Below are 27,706 nucleotides of genomic sequence, written 5' to 3'. Positions count from 1 at the left end.
AAAAAATCATCGAATGCGGGTTTTTCAAAATTTACATACCTTTAATTGACACAAAATTGCTGGGTCGTAACATAAATCTATTTGCAATACGCTGCAGATCGTGAGATGACCGGAATAATTTCCATTGTACATACTGGTGGATTAGTTCAAAGTTTCGAACAAATACCCTGCGTGAGCCCAATGAGTTGACTTGAATTGTTAACTTATTTAATTTCATAGTATTAGTAATGAATTTCAACTATGGGCGACTCCATATTATATAATTATGCAAAATCGCCATTGCTCGGTCGCTACTCTTTGAAATTAATTTCATAATAGTCACAAATGTGGCAAATATCATGACTTTAATAAATGACAAAGATGGTAAACGGGATTGGATGCAATGAAATGTTTCCTTTTTAGCAAAGTAAGCACTTGCAACGCTTTCGTTTTGATTTGCAGCAGTTAATGACTATTTAACAGCAGTAATTTCAGAAATTTACTTCAATTGATCGCAAAAAGAATATGGATTAGTAGAAATGTAACAGATTTGACGTCTTAAATGTTTTATGTGCAGAAATGGGTAATCATTTTTGTCGTTCGATGACAGTTACTGGTGGGCTTCTTCCGTATGCATTAGTTGCAGCTTTCCCAAACATATAAACACTTCTCATTACAGATTGCCCCTCTCCATTTTGCATGTTTGGTGGACGTTGCGGGAAATGAATTCGTATACATCTGTGGTGATGCAGATATTAGAATTCATTTTGACGTAGTGAAGCCTCGCTACAGGCGTCCGCCATTCTACGGTTTAGGAATTACATTCCGAGATTAACAACAGTTTATAATAAATAATAAACGTTATTTATGCTAAGCAATTTAATTTATTGTTATAAATTCCTAACTTGCATTATTTGTAAAACAATGGCGGCAGCAGATATTATCTTGGAATATAAATAATCTAATGGGTTCCCTGGGCAGATGGTGATGGTGTTGGATTACATCTTAGTGATGGGCAGATTTGTGCGAGTTTTGAATCTTCAGTGTAAATCAGCACAGCAGAGACTCGGCTTCGAACTTTTGTAGATGACGAATTTTGCCCGATAGTGCTAATGTCGTCGAGAAGATCGTGGAACGCTATGGCCAGACATGCCCTCATTGAAACCTAAATGTTCTATTGATTTGCCAAAACCGGATAAAAAAACAAATAAAAAAGAAAAAATTCAATATTTATTGCACATATTCAATATTCACAAATAATATTCAATATTTAAGAAGCAATATTTCAATCGTAAAAAACATTTATACTGGATCAATAATAATGAAGAAAGAAACAGTTTATAATGACAGTTGAACAATTTTTTCAACAGCTAATGTGCACTGAACTGACTGTTGAAAATGATACGATACACCTCTCTGTCTGATTCAGACAAATTTGTAACCAAAAATGAGATACTGTACTGATCAAGCTGACTGTGCAAACGATGTAACCCAGGCATTAGGAGGGAAGAACAATCATGACACAACGGCTTGTTAGCATTTGCTCTTATGAAATCTGCAATGATGCTTGGTATTAGACGATGGAAATCTTTGCTACAATTTGAAACAACGTCAAAAACACGCATCACGTTGTAGCCAAGCAAAGCAGCTTTGTGCGAATGAAATTCACACGAAGCACACAACAACTGAAAAAGATTGTTGAAAAGACGGCAAAACAATTCAATCTTTTTAACTGCCTCCGCTGTAAAATGGCAAAGCAGCTGTCGCATCAAATAACAACTTTCTGCAATAACATTTGTTAAGCGATCATCATTCACGGTGAATGATTCAATTTTCACTTCTAACAAAAAGGACAGCACTATGTCCAATAATTCTGATCTATGCACCAGTCGCATGTTTAAAGTCTTTCTCAGCAAAAGTGCTAATAGCAGAAACAAACCTTCACTGCTGACAGTTTTCTCAGCAAAGTGATACCACCTATTGTACATCCAATCATATAGAAATATTTTCAAATATTTTGGAAACCAACTGGCTTTCTCGACAATACTTTCCACATTCATTGTTGCGTGGACAACAAATACAGACCATTCAGAACGCCTGGAATGCACTTCGGTGAACAACGCACGCAGTTCATTAGGGGAAAAATCATCCCAACTGTTTGAAAGCGCCCTGGACAACAATTTACTTTCATAACTTATCCAATCCATGTTATCAGGAAATTTACCAGGACCACGCATGAGATATTTTTTCAAACGACCGGACGTTTTCCATTTCAGCGAAATGCACAAGAAATGCACAAAAACGGACGGGTCACATTCGTCAAGAAAATCTACATCGCTCATATAAAATTCTTTAAATTTCAACATTTGCATTTTCAACGCTTCACAACACTGTTCCTGCATAATTTCCAATTCAGAAAACACATCGGCAACCGGAAACAGAGCACTAACATCGGATTCAATTTTCTTTGCATTGTTCAAAACATGCACAAGCCATTTCTGAATATCCTTGAAAACAATCGACGCAACACAACTGCATCCCATCACCAAAGACACAAATGTAGCATAAAACTGCCAACGCTCTTTATCGTTATTAATAATTTTCAATATTTTTTTCACATTCTTTATATTTTTTGAAAGTTCAAACTGCTTCAGACGTGATACAGAATGCCATAATCGTGCTGCTGTTTGTAAAATAAACACCGCTTTCAATTCATCTTCACCAGTGCTTTGTTGGGAAAAATAATAAACAGAATGATGAACCACCGATGTTGTTATTAGCAAAGTCACTGGTCGAACGGAATCAAGTTGCAACAATATATGCAAGCTGTTGGCTACATTTTCAATGACAGAATGAAGTAAGCTGTTCGAATCAACTCTTGCAAATGCAACAGCTGATCGAAGTACTGTAAAAGCAAACAAAGCCATTCTTTTTTGCCTTTCACAACAAATACTCTCGTAATAAATGTTGTCATTATTCAAACATTTCATCAACGAAGCAAAATATTGAATAACTCCTCGCTCACGGCGGATTATTTGCTCAGGTTTCTGAATCAATTTGCTATTTTCAAATATTGCTAAATCTGGACACTTCCCTGGTGAATTTTCCAAATGTATCAGATCATTGCACAATTCTCCAAATAGTTGTCTAGCACAATCAATGCCCACAGAAAGAATGCCATCCACGGCTGCATTGCGCAATCGCAATTCTGAAAACAATGAAAAATTCCAAACAAACATATTCACTTCTTTGTTCTCACTCGTGATCGCCAGTGTCACCATGGTTTTGAAAAAATTTAATAACTGTTCGTCATTCAGCACTGGCAAAATATGCTGATAATAACGAAGGCACAGAAAAAGTGCAACTGCAACTGAACTGGAGGAATTTTCCAAATTTGAACTGTCAACTTCATTCAATGCTTCAACGATGGTTTTCACAATTTTACACTTCCTTTTGTTGATGAAATTTATCGAAATGTTCTTCTCTTTAGCAACACCTTCATAAATGAGCAACAATACACTGCCAAGAAAGTCTCCAGATCTTGTCACTTTTTTCAAACATTTCTTCATCAGATTACAGTGCAAAACTGCTGCTTCCTTGTTAGCATTGTACAACAGCAAAACCTTCAGTAAAATGTTGCAAAATCTCACCTTGCATGAAATGTAAATATCTGAATCTTCTGAACGCTTGTCTAATTCCGAAAATAAGCTTTCAGCTAACGATTGCTCAATCACATTTCCTTCAACATATTTGAGCCTTCCAGCAGACAAAATAATTTCAAATAATTCCAAAAGCCGCAAACATTTCTTTGGTGCAAGTTGCGAATTGATCGTTTGCATCACTTTGCAACAATCACGCATTACACAACTGCCAATTTCATTCAGCAGATAAACTGAGTCAATTTCTAAAATTCAAATATCATATTCACACGACCATAATCAGTAATAATCTTCTGCTGAATTGCAAATCAAATTTCATCATCAATTATTTTTGTAATTATGAAAGCATAAGTGCTGCTAAAAGCAACTGCATGCACTCGTACAACAAACATTTTAAAAAATATGCAATACAAATTCGATGTTCACTACAAAATCGCAATCTTTCAACAAAAAATCACATCGATTTCAGAGTAGGAGGACGCAGCTACCACCACCAAAAGAAATACAACTGCAGCACCGTCCATTCGTACCTATATACTCCAAAACAGTTATTTTCCCAAGTTCACGAATAATTGTTTCCTTACATGCCTAGGTTTAAGATAAAAGTGACCGTTATTACGAATCAATCCTAGAAGCCTAATAAAAGCTATATAGTAACGACAACAGATAAATTAAAAACAGGCAAGTCTTTTGAGGAGTATAAGTTTTGCTTAACAGAAAATTATAAAAAAGCGTAAATAATTTAAAAAAGAAAGGCAATTCTTACCAGAATTATAAAATAATTCCATTATATCATGATAAATTTCAAAGTTGTCTTTTGTCAGCACCAACTCACAGTACGTACTGACAATTTCCAACAATTTTCCGGTGCTGTTAAAATAACCAAATAGCGTTGTTGAAAAGTCATATTCTTCCACACTGCAGGTATCTGCTTGAGTCATTTGGCAGCATTCGTTAAGTATACGTTTATAATGTGGTAGAATAACCAAAGGATTCAACAAAAGTAGCTGCTTCCACAATTTCAAGGCAACATTTCTGCTGTGCAAATCTTGAACATTTGAAAACAACATATCAACTGTTTGAGAAAAAAGCAAAGTCCAATCTTCACTGATGCATTTCAACTTCTTTGAGATGACCACATTTAGTAAATTTTCCAACAGCAAACAATTTTGCTCAGTGTACACTTGAGCAAACTGAAATAAACGCAAAACTTGTTCACTACAAAAATTTGGAACGTCTTTGTAATGTTCAATGCAAGCTTCTACAACTTTTGGGAAAAAATTCACAAATGAGGAGTGCTCATAAAATCGACATTCCACAAGTTTGTTCAACAGTTGCTGTATTAAACGACTATCTTCAGCTGTTGTATTTTCATTTCTTGTATATTCTGTCATTTCTACTGAAATGGTATATCTGGAGAAAGTTGTTATCGCTGTTTTGTAAAATAACATCTGCAAAGTTAAAGTGTACAAAATATTTTCATTTTTCAACTTGTCCACGCTCACACTTGGCAAATATGGCAAAATATCCTTGCAAACAAACTCCAAGCGATTATTTCGAGAAGGCCAGAGAGATTTCAGTTGCAAAATATTTTCACTTATTTCGGTGATCAGCTCGTTCAAATAATTTATCACATTTCCATTCTGATGAAATTTCCGTCCACGAAGTAACAACAGATAAGAAAGAACAGTCATCAAAAATTTTACATTTCTACTCATTTGAACTGATTCTTTCGACCTGAGAAGAAAGAGAACACATCTAAGCAATGATACAATATCGTCCTCGATATGAACAGCTGAAGAGCAATTTCTCAGTGTAGTACAAATGGCTTTCATAAATGACACCCTGTTTGCATAAACTGTCGCATGAAAAGAATTGTGAAAAAAGTCATCCATTATTGACCATATCAAATTCACTTCGTGCAAACTCAGTGAATTTTTCGTCCACTGCAACAACATTGCTAGCAGACAGTCGAAGACAAGATCTTTGACAGTTACAATCAAATCCTCAAAGTTTACTCTTTTCTTGGAATTTAATTTTATTTTTTCAGGCAAAAAATGAATGCTGAAAAGTATTTTACGAGCAACTGCCAGTCGAGACGACAATGGAATATGGCGATTTTTCAAAAATGTATACAGGTTATTTGCGTTCATTCTTTCAAAAACGTTCTTTTAAAATGCGAACTTCGCTTCTTTTTGTATACAACAATTTTTGACGTAAAACAAATCACCGGTAAAAGTGCAAGAAGTAATGCAAAATTAAGCATTGAAAACCGTACTTATTTTTTGATGCAGTCTTCAACATATTCTTCTTCAATAAAAGTTAAGCAAAAATGTTTAATGCGAAGCGAAAAACAAATATGCCAAAAATTACAGAATCATTTAACAATCTCAAAATAATCAAGTATAAATCATACTGTATTACAGTAATTTATTTGTCTTGAAATTTGAAAACAGTTAATCAACGGCAGTGTGTGTAAAGTTAAATAAAAATAAATTTATCAGAAATTTAAATCAATAATAATGTTTTTTTAATAAATCATTAAATATTGCAATGTTTTTTTTAATTATTATTTTTTTCGTATTATAACCGTTAATATAGAATTGTGCGATTGTCAAGTTTATCAAGTATAAAAATTTGGCAACTGTTCCAGAAAATATATAATTTTTCACAACAAAAACTTTGCATTTGTTTTTTTTCATTATCATACATTGTCTCTGAAGGTGAGCTGGAGCAGTTGAATAGAAAAATTTATAATATTGGTTGAACAACTTGCATATAGGTGAACAATATCTTGCCTCATTACCATAGGCGTGCGATTTCCATGGAAACCATTTTCAGCGCTTTTACTGACTTAGATCAATAAATTTACCCGCTATTTGCCTTTGCGTCTGTGTCCTTATGAAAAATATGAAAAATACGGATTTGTGCGTAAAATTAATTTTAAAAATAGCTGCAGAAAATTTTGATGTTCCTCTTGAAATTAAAACACTCGAACAAAGACATGTGAATTCGTTGGAAAAATTTTTGAACGAATCAGACTGTGCCAGCGTTGTTCTTGCATGGTCTCGTTCAAAATGCAAATTTTACTGTTCAAATGCGGTGAGAATGTAGTCAATTGAATATTTAAATTTGATTTATTTTTTGAAATTAAATTTCAGCTTTCTGAATTACCAAGAGATTCATCCTGTCTCGTGATGATCTATTTCAAAGATAATCCTTGCGTAATAAGTGAATACAATTTGCGAGATCACGTTTCTACAGTTTCATTTCATCAATCAATTCCTGATGCGCTTTACAACACACTGGATAAAGTTTACAGCCCTGTTATTTCAAATTCGGAATGCACCAACGACAACAAAGTTTCGCTGAAACGTCTGATCAATGAATTACAGTTCGGCCTTCAAATGACTTTCAACAGTCTCACATATCCCAAAAGTGAACAATTTCACAAATCTGACAATGACGACAGCAGAATTAGACGTAAATTTTTATTTAACGATTCTGTTGTTGTTGTTACTGTTGTTGTTCATATGTCAAATTTTATACGTTTCATTCAGAATCCATTTCACTGAGTGAAGAGAGCAATTTTTGGCAAAGGGCTAGTTCAAGTGGAAACGATGAACGGGCTGAATTTTTCCATGTCACTTTGCAAACAATTGCAGAGGAGTTTTCCAAAATTGAATCATTACAATTTGCAGAAATATCTTCCCTTTTGGACAAAATTCAGAATTGTTTCAACGAAATTTGGATGCAACAAACCTACGAACCATTTCCACAACAACGAATGAAAAATCTGTTTGAAATTATCAGTAATTTTGTTTTATTAATTTTTACATTGCACGAACTGGTGGTAACAGTGAAACTTTGTAAAGCGTATTTAAATGCAAACAACATTTTCAATTATTGTTGTTATTTGTAATTATAGGCAAAGATATTTATTTTTATGTAAAATGCAAGCTGGATGCTGTGGATTTTTGGAACGACAGCTTCAATGATGTTTTCTCAAATTTGCGTCTTGCAATTTCTTTGTGCGAACAATGGAAAGAAAGTTGTGATCTACTGACAAATCAAATCTGGAGTCGCTGGGTTTCTCAGAAATGGAATGGAAAACCGTTCACGTCAGAGTTGCTCAATTTGTTGATAAAAAGGCTAAAACAAGTAAACTAACAAACAAATTTCAGACGGTAAATATATTCAAACGCATATGATGAATGTAGATTTTTGCGCTTCGGTCGGCAAAGGAAATTTTATGCACGATGCTTGATCGACACCAGTGTGCAGAAATTCAGCTGCTTTGGAAATTGCCCGAGCATTTTCACATTTTCGATTTGAATGCAAATAATGATAAAATATGGCATAAATTGAAATTCGAGATTGAACGTAGTTTCGGCGCACTTGCCCGTGATGTGCTATCCAAAATTAATTTATTGTCGTCAAAAAGCAAATCAAGAAGCATAATGACGGTATGATTTGTTCGTTTTAAATATTAATTTTTGCAAGTATAGCGTAAAGGTTTTCAAGATTTTAAATAATTTTGTTCGATACAAAGATTTACTCTGTCTTCCTGCGGTCAAGCAGCAGTTTGCAACTGAAAGGTATGCGAATTTTTGCTTTGCCATCCATATTGATATAAGTTGAATAATGTAACTTTTGGAGAGAAACGTTGCTTTTGAATTTGAGTGAAGAACTGAAAAATTCAAGAGAAGCATTTCGACGTCGTTCTGGTTCCTGGATTCATTTGGCTTTTAACGAAATGTCAGAGACTGTGTCTCTGCTTGTTCGAGCGAAACAAGAAGAATCACAGGTATTATTTATTATTTATTCGTGGATTGAGATGAGTTTTCTTTTTTTTCCCCTTTTACTTAATCCATGTTGGAAACACAGGTAGAGCAGACAATGAAGATGGTCTCTGATTTGATTGACGATCTTGCTGGTCACAAAGAATACGTGGAAAGTTGTTCTGATTACATAAATGAGCTGCAAAGTTACCGGGTTGAATTGTTCGACAGTTGGTGCAATGAATGGATTCAGGCAATCGATGATCCTCGTGAATTTGTGAGGTAAGTGTGTGAGTGAGTGACTTTTGAATTTTTCAAATTGAAAAATTACTTTTAGCATGCAAACAAACTCTCAAATTATGGAACTGAGTGAGAAAAACGGAAGTTTGAAAGTTAATTACAGTGACAAATTAGTTCGATTAATAAAAGAAACGCGTCAACTTCTTGGCCTTAAATATTCAGTTCCTCATCGAATTGTCAACTGCGTGAAGACAGCACAAAAATATTATAAATATGCCGAAACATTGAAGCAGGTCAAACGTGATACGTTTAAAATCAATAAATAAATTGCAATAAGCAATGTATGTGTGATTTTAGGTTTCTCATTTTTATAACAATGCTGAACGAAATATGCTGCCCTGCTTGCAAGCGATGATGCTTGATGCGGCAGTTGCTTTTGAAAAAGTTATTAAAGTCCCCAAAGCTGGAGAACCCAAGTACTCAGATTCAGTGTTCACTGTTAGTTGGAATGATCCGAAAGAAGTAGAAAATTACATAATGAGATTACAAGAAGCAGCAGAACGAATCACAGTTCTCAATCGTCAGCTCCAGTACTATCATCAGCAAATTTGTCAAAAAGTAATCACGTATTGGAGCAAATTTATACATCATACATACGTATTGTAATTTTTCATGAGAAAAATTTAAGGTCCTGATGCTGATGGATATAAATTTGCTGCATCATCAAAAAAAGTGGAAAGACAGTTTGGCAGAAATACGAGAAATTTTCAGAGATGCGGCACGATTGGTAAGAAGTGGTATTTTCATAAAAATACTTTCTAGGATTAATTTTATTTTATTTTATTTTATTAACTTTAGAATATTAACGCAAACAACATGAAGCCGTGGATCATTCACTGGGATTGGCAATTGTACAAAGTTCTTGATTATCAGTATCGTTTAGGATTGATAAAATTCAGTGATACACTATCCAAGATGAAAGTTGAAATATTATTTAGGTTATATTTGAATGGTTAATACTGATTTATATTTATTGAAATCTTGCTGTATTTTAAGTCAAAAGAAGCTGAAATTGAAACCACCAATTGAAGAAATTCGCTCCAAGTATTATCGAGAAATACGACGGTTTGTTAGTATTCCTTGCAACTTTAAAGGTTGCTCAGATAACTTGTCATTTGGAAAGTCAATTTTTGAAAGTATCGTAGCAAGAAATTCTTATTACATACAAAATGCTTACGAAAAAATTGAAGACTTACTTGAAAAGTTGCAAATGACTAAAAACTGTTTTAACGTAAGTTGGAATTTTTGTAGAATATTGTGACTATTATTATTATTTTCAAAAAGTAGTCATTTTTTCTTCTAATTTAGAGAATTTATAATTTGATAATTTTAGAAATGGGCTGTGATTGGATCAGCAGATATAGAAACATTGATTGAAGAGCACTTTGTTGAAGCTTCTGATTGGGAAAGATCATTTCGCTCAGTAAAACAAAATGGCAGAGAAGCTGAAAAAATTCCGAGGTTTTATTATTTTTTTGTATTTAACATTTCTACCGTAAATCAATGAAAGCAATTTTTAATTTATTTTCAAATCAAACCATACTGTACACATAGAAATGTAAAACTATAGAAACAAATTTATACAGTTATTTCAAATAGACAGTGTTGACGCTTCCGAACTGATTTATGTGATAAGTGTTATTTTTAATTTAGTGAAATAGAAATTGCCTGCATTACAATAAATACAAATTCAATAAAGTTGTTTATTGAAAATCTGTTACAACGGATTTACGACATGCTGTTGCACACACTTCGAGATTCTTGGCAAAAAGATTGCTCTCAGTTGGGTCATTTCCTTAATGAAGCAATTCGCACTCTTACCAGTCGTCCACAGTCGATGGAAGAAATTACAATGGCACATGTTTTAAATCAAAATTATTTGAAAAAAAGGACTGAAATTGAAAACTTGGTATCAAAAATTGAGTCAAAAAATAAAATGTTCAAAACCGTTGCCGGCACGAATCTTGTTGGATCCGACGACCTGCGTCAGCAGCTTGGGAAATTTGATTCGATGTTGGGCAGTCATCGAATTATAATTAATGATCAGGTTTGATTTTCTTTGAATATTAGTACTGTATGTTATTATGGTTTATTCATCTTGCGTGATATGATCACTTCAGCGTACGCATTGGTGCAGGAAAATGAAATTTCAATTTTAGATGGAAACACTGAAAAGCAACGTTTTAAGCCAAATACAAGCATTTACACAGCACGTGGAACGGTTTGCTGTCAAATGGTATCACATGAAGCCAAAAAATGACATCTCTGACATCAGCGATGAGAAAATACACGAAATTGTTGATTTTGTATCGCAGAAGCAACGTGAACTGAATGAAATCGTCGAAGAAAGCAAACGACTCAAGTATGAATTTATAGAGTTTTGTTCAATTTCAAGAAAAAATTATTTTTAACAGGAACGACGCTGAAAGTTTCGGATTAGATAAACCTCGATTTAAAAATTTGGAAGAGCTCATTCACAGTGTCCAAGCATGTGAAGCTGCTTGGCTACCCTACCAAACATTTTACAACGCTTTAACTGAATTTGGCAACGAAGAATGGATATTTTTCAAGTGAAGCATAACTTATTTAATTGCATCATATGATAATAATGCGTATTTATTTTAGATCAAAGATTCATGTATTTTCTCAGTTTTTGGTTACATGGAGCGAAAAGCTCAAAGAGGATGAAATGAATTCCATTTCTATGCGCATACAGAATGATATTTCAAAATACAGAGTAGAGGATAATGCTTACTTATTTTTTGCTTAGTTTTTTTAATTGTAATTTATATGTTGAGGAATTAATTCCAGTACTGAAATACTGCACGGGAGAATCTTTCTCTGAAGATCATTGGATTGAACTCATGCGATTGATGAAACTTCCAACATTGATGAAACACGAACATCTAACATTTGGACATTTTTTATCATCTACATCCGTGCTAGTTCAGAATGTTTCACGTTTAAAAGTACTTTTAGTTTGTTTTTATTTATAAATGTTTAATATTAATTAAATTTTCAAAAGGAATTGAATTCTCGGGCGCAAGGTGAAGTAGCTATTCGTGATACTTTACATCAGTTGGATCTGTGGGGTGCTGCATGCACTTTCCATTTCACTTCTCAAAAAGAGCAAAACAGTCAGCAAATTGCTCTTGTCACTAATTGGAAAGAAATTTTGAACGAAGTGAATTTTGAAAAAAACTGCACAGCTTTTATCAATGTCCATTTCTTTACAGATTGAAGAAAAACAGGCTCTTGTACAATCCCTCAAGGAGTCATCTTTGCAGAATGCATTTTATGATCGAACAAATTTTTGGGAACAGCGTTTGAGTGAATTATTGGACCATGTCCGCCTGTTGCAGGAAATACAACGCAAATGGCTTTCACTGAGTCCAGTATTCAATTTGGGTGCCCTGCCTAAAGAATGGTCTCGTTTTCAGCGATTGGACAAAGAATTTCAGTTAAAATTTCAATTTACAACTTGACGTTAATCTCGTTGTTAGAATTGTCAATTTTCAGGCAGATAATGAATGGATTAGCACAAGACAATCGCATCATGATGCTACGAGTGAATGCTTCTTCAAGGAGTAGCCTTACCAACTTGGTAGAGCAATTGCAGCGTTGTCAAAAGGCGCTAAATCAGTATTTAGAAGTGATGACGTGACATAAAATCCAAATTCTAACTCTAAGCTAAAAAAACCTTTTTTTACTTAGGAGAAAAGAGATGAATTTCCTAGATTTTATTTCATTGGTGATGATGATTTATTGGAATTGCTGGGGCGAGCAGATGATCCTGAAATCATACAAATGCATTTGAAAAAGCTGTTTCCTGGAATTCACACTGTTCACTTCGATAAAGGGAACAATTGCATAACAGCTGTTGCTTCAGCTGACGGAGAAATTTTACCTCTTCAATCTCCGGTCAAAATTGCTGGTGAAGTACAGGTAATGTGAATTTGTTTTCAAACAATACTGTGGGCTGCAGTTATATATTGTTTGAAGCTATGGCTTTCTGCACTTCATCTTTCAATCCAAGAAACCCTGAAGCGTTCAGTCATTTTGGCGGTTAACACAATGAAAAGTGGCCAAAACTTAGATCCTTCACAATTCTGTTCACAAGTAAGCTTCGCTATTTTCAAACAAATTATTAATAGATGTGTTAAAATGAAAACTGATTTTCAGGTGCTTTGTTTGTCTGAGCAGATTCGATTTTGTGAACAATGTGAAAAAGCGATCCAATCAGGAACGTTGGATCGACTTGCCGCATCATTGCAAAGCCAACTTAAAACTTACACATTGGTCACAACCGACTCTACTATTTTACAGTTGAAGCTTAAAGCTCTCATTCTGGATTTGATTCACAACCTAGAAATTGTAAACAATCTGCGGAAAGCTTCAGTAACAAGTAAAGATTGTTGGCAATGGCAAATGCAGCTGAGGTATGGGTGGTTAAGTTGCATTACAAAATTTCAATAAAGGGATTTTTAAAGATTTTATCTCGAAAACAACGAAGCAGTAATAGTCAGAATTGTTGATGTTGAATACATGTACAACTATGAGTATGTTGGAAACTTAGCAAAACTAGTACACACTCAGCTAACAGACAGATGTTTTCTGACTTTTACTCAAGGTATACGCTTGTGTTGTGTATTTCAGTTATAAAATACTGTTTTAAGCAATGCACATGGGTTTGGGTGGTAATCCATATGGTCCCACAGGTACTGGAAAAACTGAAACAGTAAAGACCCTAGGACTGCTTTTAGGTCGGCTTGTTCTTGTGTTCAACTGTGACGAGGTAGGTAGTCAATTATACAGGAGGTGATATGTTTCCAACAAAAATGATATTATTTACATGTTTTCAGGGCATTGATCTCAAATCAATGGGAAGAATTTTTGTTGGTTTGATCAAATGTGGAGCATGGGGTTGCTTTGATGAGTTCAATCGACTCGAAGAAGGGGTCTTGTCGGCAGTATCGATGCAAATTGAAACAATACAAAATGCATTGAAATCCAAGCAGAATGTGTGCATGCTAATGGATAAAGAAGTATGATTATTTGATGTTCACGGTTTTATTTTTATAGTACCAGTGATTCCGCTGAATTTCATTCATTCATCAACCGAATAATAACAACAATTGGCTGCAAATGTTTTAGGTAGAAATTAATCCAAACATTGCAGTTTTTGTTACTTTAAATCCAGCGGGAAAAGAATACAGTGGTCGTAGGCGATTGCCAGATAATTTGAAACAACTTTTCCGACCAGTTGCAATGTCACAGGCAGACAACAAAATCATCGCACAAACAATGCTAATGTCTGAGGGATTCACCAAAGCTCTAGAGATTGGACAAACATTAACCTGTGTCTTCGATCTTTGTCGGTTTGTTATTTAAATTTTGCTTTGCTTTTATCTGCATACATAGATGATGATGTGATTTAGAGAAATATTATCTCAACAGCATCACTACGATTGGGGACTGAGAGCTTTGAAAACAGTGTTAAATACTTGTGGCAATCTTTTGCGCCAAAATTTGACTACCTTAAAATCAGAAACATCCACTGAAGAATTAGAAATGATCACCACTGTGCATGCGCTCAGAATCAACACTCAATCAAAGTTAACTTACAGTGATTCGATCATTTTTGAAGATATAATCAGAGACGCTTTTCCTGGAGTGAAATCAAAAGAAATTCAACGCGATGAATTGAAAGATTCAGTAGAATATGCTGCTTCTAAGATGGATGTTACATTGTCCAGAAATCAGGTTGTATTTCAAGGTAGTTCGTAAATTTAAAATGTGAACTTAACCATAATTTGAATTTAGAAAGAAAAAGTTTTTGACTTATACGAACAACTTCAACAACGAATGGGAGTTATCATTGTTGGTCCAAGTAGACATTTTTAATTCAAAAGTTTACAAGTTTTCATGACGAGTTTAATTTACAGGTGGTTCTGGAAAAACTACAATATGGACTGTGCTGAAAGAAGCATTGATTAAAATGGGGAAACAGATCAATACATACACCTTCAATCCAAAAGCTATGCTCAAACATCGAGTAAAGTCAAGTAAACACTTTGTGCAATTTATGTAAAACATTCTCAATCTTAGCTTCTTGGCTACATTGATCCTGATACTCGAGAATGGTGCGATGGTTTACTAACACACCTTTGTCGGAAATGCGTATCTGAAAGTAAGCACACTTTGTAGAATGATGCTGATAGCATTTTAATTAATACAATGCTGCGTTAAAGATGTTTGGTCATGGATAGTATGCGACGGTGAAATTGATCCAGAATGGATTGAATCCATGAATTCCGTTTTTGATGACAACAAACTTTTAACGGTTAATTGACAAATCAGATTTAAATAGCGTTAATTATATATATATATATTCATATATTTATTTAGATGGCATCTGGTGAACGCATTCAACTGACGAAAAATGTAAATTTTATTTTTGAATGCGATAATCTTACCAACGCCTCACCCGCGACTATATCTAGAATGGGCATTATTTACTTGAGGTAAGCATATTTTAAGTAACATTGTGAAAAAGAATATCAATACAAAAATGTATTTCAAATTGTATTCCAGCCAAGAATCAGTTGACATCAAAGCTATTGTTAAGCATTTCATTGAAAAACAACAAACTGACGTGAGAGAAAATTTATCTGAATGGTTCAACATGTATTTCTATCGCGCTCTTGAATGGATTTTACAACAGGTTTGCAAATAAATGCCAGAATTAAAAATACACAAACATATGCTTTTTTAAGGATGAATTCGTAGCTGAACTGAGTTTAGTAGGTACTGTGAAAAATATTCTTGCTATTATGGACAATGTTAAAAGGAAAAAAGAATTTTTGGTTCGACTGTTGTACGGGGTTTCCAGAAATCTACGCCATGATGCTCAAACGGAATTCGCTACCAAAGTATGTTTTGAGTAATTCAATTGTACGGTTATAATTAATTCCATATAAATTTGAAAAGTTGTTTAACTGGGCTGGTGAAAAATTGCCTGATCCAAAGCAACCAATGAACGTAGTTTATGAAAAAGGTTACGACAGACTTGTAAGCTTCGATGATTACTCTGATCAAGTTGAAGTATGTTCTGGGACAGCACTGTTGGTAAAAACAGCAGATGCACTTGCTGCTTTGAGCTACATTGATATGCTTTGGGCAAAACCTTCGTGCAAGTCATTTATAATGTTTGGTCCAGATGAATGTGGAAAGCAGTAAGCCATTTCAAAGTTATACAAGTCAATATACTACATGTATTGCACAAAATATTTCCAAAATATTCTTATGAAATAATTTTATAATAATACATCGTCATTATTATGTTTTAAAAACATTATGCTTATAATAATATTTTAGACTGTTGCTGAACGAAAGTCTGCAAGCTAATTGTTCTACTCACCTAGTGTCCTTGCACTGTACTGCTGAAACGAATCTTGAAAATTTTCTCGATAAACTCAAACAGTGCTGCACTTTGTCCACTGGAACAAAAGGTCGAGAATTTCGACCTAAAGACTGTGAGCGACTTGTATTTTTAATTAAATACATTGACATCTGCAAACGAGATCAGTGGGGTTGCAACTCGCTAATAGCTTTTTTACGTCAAGTACAGTCATAAACGTCATGGCTTTTTTTTACTATTTATTAACTGCTCTTTATTAAGGTGTTCACTCTTGGAGGCTTTTATGACGAAACTTTTGAATGGATTACAATATCAAATGTTCAAATAGTGTTTTGTATAAACGTATCAACAAATTCCAAATACAGCGATCTTCCCCAACGGTTTATGTCTATCATGCCAGTGATGAGCATAAGGCAAGCACAGCTTAATGTTGTCGAAAATGAATGCGTACATACTGAACAAATTCTTTTAACAGATCACCAAGCAAAGAAGAATTATCCTCAATTTGTACTGCGTATTTAAATTCAGTTTTGCCAGTGAATTTAAAAGTTATAGAAAATGACAGAAAATCCTTACTTGCGCAAATAGCGACATGCATGATTGCTATATATGAACAGGTAAAACAGACAAAAAAAATGTACTATATCAGTGAAAGTTGCACCTGTTGGATTTTTAGTGTCAAAAACAGTTCAAGTTTGATAGTAATGTTGAATACTTTTTCACTCCGACTGACTTGACAACTTGGATTACCAGCTTGCCTCGTTACGACTTGAGAGATTGGTAATTTGCTAAAGTATCTTATTGTTTTTCACATTATTAATGTATTTATCACTTTAGGGATATTAAAAAGTTCTTTCACTTATGGCTGCATGAAGGTTTTCGAATATTTCGTGATCGTTTAACTACTGAAAATGAAAAGAATCAATTTGATCATTTGCTCAGGGAATCGGTGGTGAAACATTGGCCTAAATTACTAGCAATAAGTGGACAAGAAAATATATTGGGTAATTCATTCTTGAAAACATTGTCTGCAATATTTTCACTTGTAATTAAGTATATTTCCATTTCAGATTTTCAGCTGTATTCCTCTTGTGGAACTGAGACAGACGTGCTAAAGCTACGTTCTCAGAACCTTCTTGGTACAAAACTAATTAAAGTCGAAGAAGAGCAATTTTGCACACTGTTAAAAAGTGCAACTGCACGATATAATTGTGAATTCAGTCGACTGAATTTGGTAATTACAAAAGAACTCATGCTGTTGGTCACGCAGATTGAACGCGCAATAACATCCATTTCTCGTTCTTCACTTGTAATGATAGCACCAGCCGGTGTTGGAAGACGATCTGCACTAGCACTTACAGCATATTTGCATAACATTGAGCTAATTCATTTGCATATTACCCCGCATTACGGTTGGAAACAGTACATGAATGATTTGAAGCAGGCACTGCAAACTGCGGCGCTGAAAAATGGCATGGTCATTCTTTTAATAGAAGATTACCAATTGATTGAGGATCGTTTTTTGGATCCAGTTTGCTCCATATTGCTTTCAGGTGAAGTTCCAGGTATTTTTAAATCAGAGGAATTAGAGCCATTATTAGCTCAACTGCGTCAACAAGCTGCACAAGATTCATATCATGGAAACATGCATTCTTATTTTTCAGAAAGTGAGAAATACTTTCATTTTTGGTTTTGTTGCTTGATGTGCTGCTAAACTTTTCATTTTAGGAGTGAAGCAAAATCTTCGTATTGTATTGATCATTGATTCAAACGAACTGAAATTAGCCACTTACAGGAAACATTACGGTGTACTATTTAAAAAATGCACTGTCCTGTCAATACATAGTTGGTCTAAAGATTCCCTGCTAAAGGTAATTGAACAATTACTTTTTGCTGCATCATGCAAGATTTATACATGCATATGTGTGCGATTCAGATTTCTGCTTCAACATTTGCGATGATTACTTCTGAAAGTAGCTCAGTTGATATACCAAATCCTTTCGAAAATAACGAAATATTTTGTGATCGATTTGTTGAAGTTTTTGAACGATTTTCTAACCCATCTCCAAAGAAGCTCATCGCTTTTGTTGGCCAATTTAACAAATTGCTATTAAATAAGAGAAGTTTGATTCAAGCCAGGGTATCTGTGTTGAAGGTAATGTGAAAAATGTCAATTGAACAGAAAACCTCATATAAATGAAATATCATTTAAAGTCTGGAGTGGCAAAATTAAGTGAAGCAAAAAAAGTGGTAGCAGAAATGAAAGTTAAAGCTAGCGAGCAAAATGCACTACTGAAAGAAAAGCAAAGCGAAGCTGACGATATGCTCCAAGCTATTACGTTGAGCATGGCGGTAATATATATCTTTTATCAATTTTTCAATTTAAATAGCTTTTTCACTTCCAGGAGGCTACTGAACACAAAACCAACATGGAAATGATGAAGAAAGCAAGTGAAAAAGAAAGTGAACAAGTTGAAGAACAACGCAAAATTATTGATGCCCAGTTGTCCAAGGTAAGAAGTGCTATTTGAAAGAAAAAGCAAACTCTTCTTTTTAATGTTTCATAATTTAGATAGAGCCGTTGATAAAGCAAGCTCAAGAAGATGTTGGCATGATTCGCTCAGAATCATTGTCAGAAATTCGAAGCTTGAGAGCTCCACCTGAAACAATTCGTGACATTCTGGAAGCAGTTTTACTATTCATGGGAATATTTGACTGTTCTTGGGCAAGTATGAGAAAGTAAGCATTTTCTTATTCGCAAAACAATCAAACAAAGTAAATAAAAATTATCATATTATTGCTTATAGCTTTTTGTCAAAAAGTGGCGTTAAAGAAGAAATAATCAATTTTGACGCTAGAAAAGTTTCCCCTCAAACTGTGGAAAGAGTTAAAGAATTAGTAGCTCGAAAGTCTGCTTCTTTTGACCCAAAAGTATCAATACGCTTTTCTGCATTAAGGCAGCTTTGAAATTTTAAAATAATTTTAACAGACAGCAAAGAGAGCATCAATAGCTGCAGCTCCACTAGCTTCGTGGGTGACCGCTAATTTGAAATATGCTGAAATTTTGGCAAAAATCAAACCACTCGAACAGCAAAAATACAAATTGCAAAAGTGTTTACATTCATAAAAGGAATTTTAGTTGTTCAATGTTAAGTGTTCAATATTGTAGAAATCTCACTCGAGTGGAGCGACAGATGGAAAAAATTTGTGTTGGATTGAAAACCTCTGATCAACGTGTTGCACAACTGCGAGAGCGCTTTGAAACGCTTACAAAAGAAGCAACTCAAATTAAGTTTGATCTCGATAATGCCAGTGAATGTTTAGATCGAGCTGAACAGTTGATTTCTAAACTTGGTTCAGAATACGAAAGATGGAAACTTCAAGTAATATCTGGAGATCTTAATTTTATCACTGATGAATTAGCGGATGGATATTTTTAGATGCAAGAGATGGAAAGTGATTTAGATAAGCTTCCATATTTGTCACTTTTGGCAGCAGCTTTCATTACCTTTTTATCATCAGAATCTGAGGAGATTAGAGAAAGAGCCTTGCAAGAATTGATGAATTGTGTGGACGTTAAAAGCTTCAATGTTGAAGAGTACACCACAAATCATATATCACATAAGTTGATACATGAACGCTATTTTTCTACAATGCTATTTAGGTTTTTATCCACTGAAAAAGAACTGCTTCAGTGGAAACTGGAAGGACTACCAGATGAAGCGGTTGCAATACAAAACGCTTTGTCAATTATATATGTAATTTACTTTTCATTTCTGCAGAAAATTTTTGCAGCGTTTCATGGCATATTTTTAGTGCAATCAGTGCTCATTGATTATTGATCCTTCTCAGCGTCTTCTTGACTGGCTATTAGTTCATTATGGTGGAAGTAAAAAAGTGGAAATCATAAGCATAAATGTATATCACTCCTGAACACTTGAGAAAATGCTTACAACTACAACGAAATCCGTACTTTCAGGATTCAAGTGTTTTTACACGCATTGAACTAGCGGCAAGATTTGGAAAAATTCTTGTACTCTGTGATGTCGAAATGATTGATCCAATAATTTACACCTTGCTTAATCGTTCACTGCTTGGTCATGGTATTTTGTTAGCCCTTTTTATTTTTCGCCATGCTTATAGCTTATACTTTTCAGAAACAAAAATGCAGTTACAGTTTGGTGAAAAAATAATAGACTGTCACGATGAATTCAAAGTTTATCTGTTAGTTTTGCTCTTTATCTGAAACAGTTGATGAATCTTACACTGCACGTTTTTCAATAGGGCAACTGGAGATTCAGATTTTTGCATTCCGTCTTATGCAGATTCACTAGTGACAAAAATTAATTTTATTACAACTCAACCTGGATTAAGATCACAACTGCTTGCTTTAACAATTAAAGAAACAAACTCTGAACGTGAAGCACAAAGACGTCAGCTGTTGAAAAATGTAATACATGAAAATTAAAAATTCTATTCTAATGAGTCATTTATTTACATTTTAGCAAGAAGAGCTGAAACTAAAACTGCAGAATATGGAAGAATTAATTTTAGAGGTATTTTTTAAATTTAAAGCATTTGTATTGAAATTTTTAATTCATAACTTTTGAAATAATTAAAGTATATTTAAACAAGCAAATCATTTTGTTTTGCAGAAATTGGCACATCTTGAAGGAACCATTCTCACAAACAGTGATTTACTAGCAACTCTCAATGAAGCCAAGGAAAGCAGTGATGGAATTAATGCGGCTTTGAAAGAATCACAAAATTTACGACTTGAAATTGACAAAGTATTTGTCATAAATTAATCGTCTAAAACATTTTTCGCCATATGCTAAGTGAAACTTATTTTTAGGAGCGTGAACAATTCATGCCACTCGTTCAAGTTGCTTGTTCCCTTTATTTTGTCATATGTGATTTGCATAAAATTTGCAACATGTACCGATTTAGTTTGGCCTTTTTCACAAATCTGTATTGCAATGTGTTGAAAATAAATAAGGTATATTGCATATCTGTAATAAATCATTCTTATGAAAAATTTCAATTTCAGTCTGGAACGTTGGACAGCTTGGAAATGAAACGACTGATCAGCACTTTGCTTTTAACCACTATCCAGTCAATTGGATTATCTTTACGCAAACGAGATCAACTTATTTTTGTATTGCAAATAATTCGATCCGTTTTTCCCAATCAATTTGATAAAAATGTTATTGCTTATAAAAAGATATTTTTCGACAGAGGATAACTTTACAATTTAGGAATGGGAATTTTTTATTGGCGATGCTACAGAAATTCCAGAAGAGCATCCTGGATTCGAAGAAGTTCCTGATTGGATAGAAGAGAATTGCAAAAGTCGTTTAAGGGAATTAAAGGTAACTAAAATTATCTTCACCTTCAATATCGTACTTGCTAAGAAATATTTCATATATACTGAAGATCATGTTTCCTGAACTGGTTGCTAAACTAAATCTGGAAAACAGAATTAAATGGAAGGATGGATTTGGAGGCGACGCTCAAAAAGAAATTTTGCCTTCTTTTGTTTTGAACTCTTTAACTCCATTTCAACAGCTTTTAGTTGTACAAGCGCTACGACCTGATTGCCTTCACACTGCAATGATACGCTTTGTAGAAAAAATTTTAGGTATGCCTTTTTGTTAATTGCATTTTATCACACACGATATTATTTCATAACCCACTTTTCTCTGTACAAGCAGCCTAAATAATAATCATTCTTATGCAATTAACTGCAAATGTTCACTGCGAGAGGGAAACTCATAACAAAGTTTACACCGATAATATTGTGGATAAAAAAAGATAAAGAAAACAAGAAAAGAGATCAGACATGAATTTTAAATATTTCATATTTAACTTTTAATATTCAGAAAAGTTGTTGGCACATGAAACGTTTAGGTTTCAAAGAATGGAGACCTGAGCCATTGGACTTGAAGAAATTTTATTTGACGAAAACATCTTGCAATGAACCAGTTTTATTTGTCACAGATTATGGTTCTGACCCATCGATGGAAATTGCAGACTTGGCTAAATGTACAATTGGGAGTGAACAATTTTATCAAGTCAGAAAAATGTTTAAAATTATTAATTTCTTTTTTTAATTAAAAGCCTAAATTGAAACAGGTGGCGACTGGACAAAATCAATGCGAACTGGCGTTACGCTTGCTTCGACAGTGTGCATCTGATGGTCATTGGCTTTGTATCAAAAATTTGCATTTGTCCGTTTCGTGGCTTCAGAATTTAGAAAATGTGATTAACTAGTCTTACGAGTTAAAATGTCAAAATGAAAAATGTAAATGCATTTTCAGGAGTTCAAGCAACTGAATCCCAAAGAAAGTTTTCGACTTTGGTTAACTACGGAACCACACCAAGAATTTTCTCCAATTTTATTGGAAAGAAGTTTGAAAGTAGCTTACGAAGTAAAAGATTTGATCAGTTTATTGTATTTGTTAAATTTATCATCAGCAACTTGCACTTTTAACTAAGGCACCAGCTGGCTTAAAGCAAAATATGTTGCAAACTTGGTCCTCTTTGGACAAGTCTGAACTACTTCAATGTTCATTAGCTGAATCAAGAAGCATATTTTTACTATCTTGGTTCCACGCCGTTTGTCAGGAAAGGAGATGTTACATACCCCAAGTATGAATGATTTTTCACATTTCGAATTTCTAATCAACTTCATCAATTCAGGGCTGGTGCAAGTTTTATGAATTTAACTACGCAGACTATAAAGCTTGCTTGCATTTAATTAAAAAATGGTTTCATAAAAAGCCTAATGGTGAAAAATTCCTTATTATTAAATTTTGAATTTAATGATATGATCTGTTTCAGATATATGGGAAATATTTCAAGGTATGTTTGAAAATGTTGTCTACGGTGGACGAATTGAGAACGAATTTGATATGCAAACTTTACGAGCTTATCTTAAACAATATTTTAACAAAGTAATAGCAGAAGATAACAGGGTAGCCATTGCTGCTGGGCAATGCGTACTTCCTACTTCCACGTCATACGAAGTGAGTCTTTAATTTTTTATCGTAAACAATAAACTGAACGAACAATTCAAAGGAATATGCATCCGTTATTTCTCACCTCCCTGACTATGACTCACCCGATGTGTTCGGACTACCGTCTAACATTAATCGATCATGGGAGCAGACAGAAAGTCGACGGAATTTGCTAAAGCTACAAAAATTAGCTCATTTTGACACGGACAAAACAAAATTGCACACTCTATCACTGGTGGCAATATTGAAACCAATTTTAAATTTGTGGAAGAGACTCAACCAAGTAGAATTATAAAGCACTTATAAACATATTTTTTTCAATAATAATTTTCAGGGTGTAAATCTCATAAACGCAAGACTGTTGCTTTCAAATTTGAAGAAAAACAATCGTACGCCGGTAGAAACGTTTGCTGTTTCAGAATATAACGCTGCCATTAGCTTAGTTCAACTTGTTCATGCAGAATTAAGCATGTTGCACAAATCTACTCTTAATTTTAATTCACATAATTTAAACACACAACTTTTAAGCACATTACTGGCAAAAAATGAGGTATAATGTTTAAACTGCATAAATTTGAAAATAATCAAGTCATTCATTGCAGATTCCGAATGAATGGTTGTACAGATGGCCAACGGGCCCAAAACAAGCAACTGAGTTTTTGTCCCGCTTGATCACCAAGGCTAAAGCATTGCAGCAATGGATTCAACAATTAAATAGTGGCACATTAACTAATGGAGTTGTTGATATTTCAATGTTTTTCCGACCGGAGACATTTTTCAATGCTCTACGCCAGCAGACTGCAAGGTAATAAATACCAAAATTATTGCTCAGTTGGTGTGAACAAAAGTAAACGTTTCCTATTTAGATTTCAAAATTCAAGCATAACGTCTTATGCAATGCAATTCAGTTGGAATGAAATTAGTTCATCGTCATCGCTTTGCACAATAACGGGCCTGTGCATCGAAGGCGCGCAATTTGATGGGAAATATTTAACAGACGCGACCGCAAATGCTTCCCCAATACTAATTCTACCACCAGCTAATGTTTTGTGGACAAGAAATGTAAGCAATCAAACAAATGCTAAATTTATATAAATTTTACGTGAAATTTTACTTCAATATTAGGACAAAAATGTGCAAAGAACAGAATCAGTGAAAATTCCTTTGTATCACGATTCAAGTCGATCACATTTAATTTCATCTATCGACTTACCATGTAAAGGTGATGCACAGAAGTGGTTGGTTCGAGGAGTGGCGATGTTTCTGAAGAACTAAAAGTAAAAATGCCGTATCAGAGGTGATGATCATTGTTATACTAAATGGCGCATTTGACACGCAAAGCACATTTCGGGCTGAAAATTTGCCTTCTCATTTGCAAATATGCAAATTTTTACACCATTATATATTATCAAGTACAGATACTGTAATGTTTGCAAATGTACCGTTTTCTAAAGTATACTGCAAAAATACGGCAACCGATAATAAAAATCATTTACAAACTCTGTTATTTGCCTCACTGAAGTTTTATTTAATCTTGATTAGCATTTTTCATTACTGTAATACTGTGAATTACTGTAAGGTGTTTGCAAATTGTAAATGTTGAAAAATAACTCACCGTGTAATTTCGTAGCTGTAAAACCAACTGTTCTGTTAATTGAACCGTCGGACAATGTTCAGATATAGCAGAAAGACTTTTACAATTTTTACAGAATGCGAGCTTTTCAAAAGTAGAAATTCACCTTCAAAGGGTGGTGAAATTCAATGATGTTTCTGTCGAGTTTTCAGAAACAGAACTTTTATTAGTAAATAAATAAATAAATAAATAAATAAATAAAGATATATAACAACAGAAAAGAAGGATATTTTTGAAAACGGTCATACGGAACAATGGTGAAACGAACAATGAAAATCAATCAAACAAACAAACTGCATGCTGTGGATGATGAATGAAGTAAAAATTGCCTGCAAACTTGGAAAAACAAAAAACACGGGAAACAACAGCAGAAAAAAAAAGAAAAGGACAGATGAATTCAGTTGAAGCGTCTTTGGGGGTAGCGTTTCAGTTCAGTTTCTTCAATAAGTTGTATCTCCTTCAGTTCGGAATATTTGAATCCGTCCTTGATGTGGGCGTAATTGGCCGACAAGCAGATCATAAAATGAACAAGGCCAAGCAGCACCGCCAACGAGGCAAAATAACTGACAATGTAATAATTGTTGGCACTTTCGGTGAGAACGCAAAATTGTTGCAACGCGGCGCCGCATAATTTCCAATTGTCAGTCGATTTCAAATCACCGAAGAACACGCTGAACAAATTCAAATCCAGACAGTCGTCGACCGTATATGCGGGTACGGTAGCGCAGAGGCGTTTCAAAATGCAGTTGACAAAACAAAGCGAAACGACAACAGTGAAAATTGCCAACCAGAAAATGTGCACCAAATAGGTTAAGGTCAAAAACAGAGCCGTGGAAATTCTTCCGCCCAGCCTAGCTTTCCAGCCGTAGTAGACTCGGTCTCTTGTGGAGCCGGTCGCCAAAGCGCCGATCACAGTCAACAAGCCAGCGAAAACAAACATTATCACTGCCGAGACGATAAACGACAGTTGAACTTTGTTCAACCAATAAATTTCAGCCTGGAAGAAAAATTAGCCAGCCATTTTTTGAAAATGATGCATTAGAATTGACAAACAAAAAAAGCCTCACGTTGAAAACGCTTCTCAACTGCTGCAGGCTAGCGTTGACGGCTTGGAAATTCATGGCGGCAAACACTGCCACGCCAATCCACGTGATGCTCAACGCGATCAAAGATGCAAATGGTACACGACCAATACTACTAGGACGGCCGACGGGGGCAATCATTTCCATATTGCTGTTGTTTTTCGAATTTTTTTCCGTTTCTCTAAACATTAAAAACAACAATTGTAAAACAATCCTATTTCTGGAATCAAAAGCAGACGAACATTTCTGAAACAACTGACTGTCACGTAAATTTGAAACCTGCTAGCAAAGCGTGACTCACCCGCTAGCAAAGTGAACAAAGAGCATTGAAACAACGCAAACGAACAAATAAATCACCACTACCTATTTACACAAACGTTCTATCGATCCTTCCGCTCCATGGTAACACGGACAACACCACTTTGCCGACCAGGCAGATGTTACAAAAATAAAAATAAAAATATTCACCAGCAGCACTTCACTCAACACTGCTATAAATAGCACTGGGAAACAGCGGCGAAGTGAAATTCAGATCGACGGGTTGATATTTGCCGTCAGCCGTACAGTACGTACCGTGCAGTACGGAATTCAGTGATAAATGAAAATTAAGTACAAAATTACAAATATCATTTTTGTAAAAATTTACAAAAATTATTTTTCCACTAAATCATTTTCAACTATGAAATTTCAATTTTTATTTATTTCTACACATATTTTATCTTATTTTAGATGACTGTTTTTATGGAATAGAAAAAAAATTTAGAAATTGAAGCAGTTTTTTGTTTTATTTACAATTCTGATACGTGAACACTTGTGTGAAGAATAAAAGCAAAAATTATTTTCATTTGTTGAGTGTTTTTCTTTTGATTTTAAAATTTTATAAAAATTTTACGAAATTGCCAAATGACGACAGTGGAAGAAAGGTGCACATTTTCACAAATCAAACTTTGTCTTTAACAATTTGATTCAGAACGTGTTTTCATTGTAAATTTTCGAACAGGTAGAAATTGATTGAATTGAAAACAACTTTCATTGCATCGCTTACAACAGACGACTGTTGAATAATTGAATAAAAAAAGTTTTTTCACTTGCTTTGCATTGAGAATAGTTTCAATGTTGAAAATCAATCGGCCAATATCAACTGTTGCCAATTGATGAGAAATAATCGTTCAGTTGAAAAATATTTTTCTTTTTTTTGGAAAAAAAAGCAAACTTCAAAATTGCATATTTTCAACTTGTTGCTTAGTTTGTTCGTCCTTTTCAAAGAGACTTTTCTCGTTGAATTTCACATTTGAGCTCACAAATCAAAACTGATTCAACTGTACAAACACAGCAGTTCAAACATGGAATATGTAAACTATTTTTGATCGTGTATTTCAATTTTTTGTTCAATTTATGATTCAGCATTCATTTAAATATAATGTGTGCGATGAAATAAAAATAATAATTTTTTATTATTATAAAATTGTCATTGTTGATTGGATGTGATTGTTATAGTTTTCTTGTTAAGTCGATGTGAACAGTTGTCGATTGAATCACATAGCATAAGTTAACGGAAATCAGTAAAATCGAACAGCTTGGTTGGAGATGATTTTCAAAACTGGCGAAAAGCTATTTTTATTGTGCCAATTGAAAACAGCATTCAGATTGCTTGGCAGGTTAGATTGCCGTTTGGCACAAATCAAATTGATACAATTTGAATCATTTTTAACATCTTCCAAACATAGCAACATTTTCAAATGAAATTAATCATCAGTTGGCGATGAATTTGAAGAAAAAAATATTTATTACACAGTTTGCCATTGGCCAAGCAAATGAAGAGGTTGAATTTGA

At 34.1% G+C, this 27,706-nt stretch overlaps 4 protein-coding genes across 4 annotated transcripts; 2 read left to right on the top strand and 2 right to left on the bottom strand.

The window, feature by feature from the left end:
- Positions 1-940: 940 nt before the first annotated feature.
- On the bottom strand, positions 941-5,791 carry Tsp_07984 (hypothetical protein). Its single transcript, XM_003373338.1, has 3 exons — positions 4,405-5,791; positions 1,392-3,883; positions 941-1,144 (listed from the first exon to the last, which is right to left on the bottom strand). Exons 1-3 carry the CDS (start codon positions 5,789-5,791, stop codon positions 941-943), a joined length of 4,083 nt encoding a protein of 1,360 aa, XP_003373386.1.
- A 1,947-nt stretch (positions 5,792-7,738) lies between these two features.
- Positions 7,739-19,955, top strand: Tsp_07983 (ATPase family protein). Its single transcript, XM_003373337.1, is given in 51 exon segments — positions 7,739-7,825; positions 7,859-8,104; positions 8,142-8,236; positions 8,298-8,445; positions 8,526-8,701; positions 8,757-8,952; positions 9,017-9,277; positions 9,348-9,446; positions 9,518-9,657; positions 9,716-9,788; positions 10,053-10,180; positions 10,373-10,766; positions 10,879-11,081; positions 11,134-11,289; positions 11,345-11,456; positions 11,518-11,688; positions 11,745-11,903; positions 11,956-12,179; positions 12,239-12,371; positions 12,434-12,664; positions 12,722-12,838; positions 12,902-13,158; positions 13,210-13,349; positions 13,396-13,514; positions 13,582-13,764; positions 13,874-14,097; positions 14,158-14,482; positions 14,543-14,609; positions 14,665-14,774; positions 14,828-14,909; positions 14,971-15,062; positions 15,128-15,243; positions 15,314-15,443; positions 15,496-15,651; positions 15,710-15,954; positions 16,097-16,265; positions 16,401-16,653; positions 16,668-16,756; positions 16,990-17,143; positions 17,210-17,806; positions 17,868-18,010; positions 18,076-18,279; positions 18,354-18,491; positions 18,545-18,652; positions 18,712-18,878; positions 18,947-19,070; positions 19,129-19,250; positions 19,309-19,522; positions 19,580-19,764; positions 19,804-19,897; positions 19,935-19,955. 51 exon segments carry the CDS (start codon positions 7,739-7,741, stop codon positions 19,953-19,955), a joined length of 8,577 nt encoding a protein of 2,858 aa, XP_003373385.1.
- Positions 19,956-20,055: 100 nt separating this feature from the next.
- On the top strand, positions 20,056-24,433 carry Tsp_07982 (cytoplasmic dynein 2 heavy chain 1). The gene is made up of 19 exons (XM_003373336.1): positions 20,056-20,242; positions 20,465-20,589; positions 20,645-20,695; positions 20,795-20,929; positions 20,995-21,138; positions 21,190-21,345; positions 21,398-21,511; positions 21,576-21,764; positions 22,022-22,213; positions 22,260-22,400; positions 22,460-22,570; positions 22,617-22,790; positions 22,842-22,929; positions 22,983-23,167; positions 23,220-23,441; positions 23,493-23,708; positions 23,761-23,963; positions 24,040-24,220; positions 24,284-24,433. The coding sequence occupies exons 1-19, from the start codon at positions 20,056-20,058 to the stop codon at positions 24,431-24,433; spliced, it is 2,964 nt and encodes a 987-aa protein (XP_003373384.1).
- Positions 24,434-25,188: 755 nt separating this feature from the next.
- On the bottom strand, positions 25,189-26,020 carry Tsp_07981 (myelin proteolipid protein (PLP or lipophilin)). The gene is made up of 2 exons (XM_003373335.1): positions 25,859-26,020; positions 25,189-25,788 (listed from the first exon to the last, which is right to left on the bottom strand). Exons 1-2 carry the CDS (start codon positions 26,018-26,020, stop codon positions 25,189-25,191), a joined length of 762 nt encoding a protein of 253 aa, XP_003373383.1.
- Positions 26,021-27,706: the final 1,686 nt, after the last annotated feature.

Source organism: Trichinella spiralis (assembly GCF_000181795.1).
Source record: "Trichinella spiralis strain ISS 195 chromosome Unknown Scfld6, whole genome shotgun sequence".
NCBI lineage: Eukaryota > Metazoa > Nematoda > Enoplea > Trichinellida > Trichinellidae > Trichinella > Trichinella spiralis.
Note: the sequence above shows the minus strand (reverse complement) of the source record. Positions and strands in the feature narration are given on the sequence as shown.

Bases quoted from the DNA above. Each gene is read 5' to 3' on its own strand.
- Tsp_07984 (XM_003373338.1), bottom strand. From the start codon at position 5,791: ATGAACGCAAATAACCTGTATACATTTTTGAAAAATCGCCATATTCCA. The intron at 3,884-4,404 runs GTAAGAATTGCC...TTTGAATTTTAG, and splicing joins GGAATTATTTTATAATTCTG to AAATTGACTCAGTTTATCTG. The intron at 1,145-1,391 runs GTGTATCGTATC...TAGAACATTTAG, and splicing joins TGTCTGAATCAGACAGAGAG to GTTTCAATGAGGGCATGTCT.
- Tsp_07983 (XM_003373337.1), top strand. From the start codon at position 7,739: ATGGAATGGAAAACCGTTCACGTCAGAGTTGCTCAATTTGTTGATAAA. The intron at 12,839-12,901 runs GTAAGCTTCGCT...ACTGATTTTCAG, and splicing joins CTTCACAATTCTGTTCACAA to GTGCTTTGTTTGTCTGAGCA. The intron at 13,515-13,581 runs GTAGGTAGTCAA...ACATGTTTTCAG, and splicing joins TTGTGTTCAACTGTGACGAG to GGCATTGATCTCAAATCAAT.
- Tsp_07982 (XM_003373336.1), top strand. From the start codon at position 20,056: ATGTATATCACTCCTGAACACTTGAGAAAATGCTTACAACTACAACGA. The intron at 23,168-23,219 runs GTGAGTCTTTAA...AACAATTCAAAG, and splicing joins CTACTTCCACGTCATACGAA to GAATATGCATCCGTTATTTC. The intron at 23,442-23,492 runs GTAGAATTATAA...AATAATTTTCAG, and splicing joins TGTGGAAGAGACTCAACCAA to GGTGTAAATCTCATAAACGC.
- Tsp_07981 (XM_003373335.1), bottom strand. From the start codon at position 26,020: ATGGAAATGATTGCCCCCGTCGGCCGTCCTAGTAGTATTGGTCGTGTA. The intron at 25,789-25,858 runs GTGAGGCTTTTT...TTTTTCTTCCAG, and splicing joins AGTTGAGAAGCGTTTTCAAC to GCTGAAATTTATTGGTTGAA.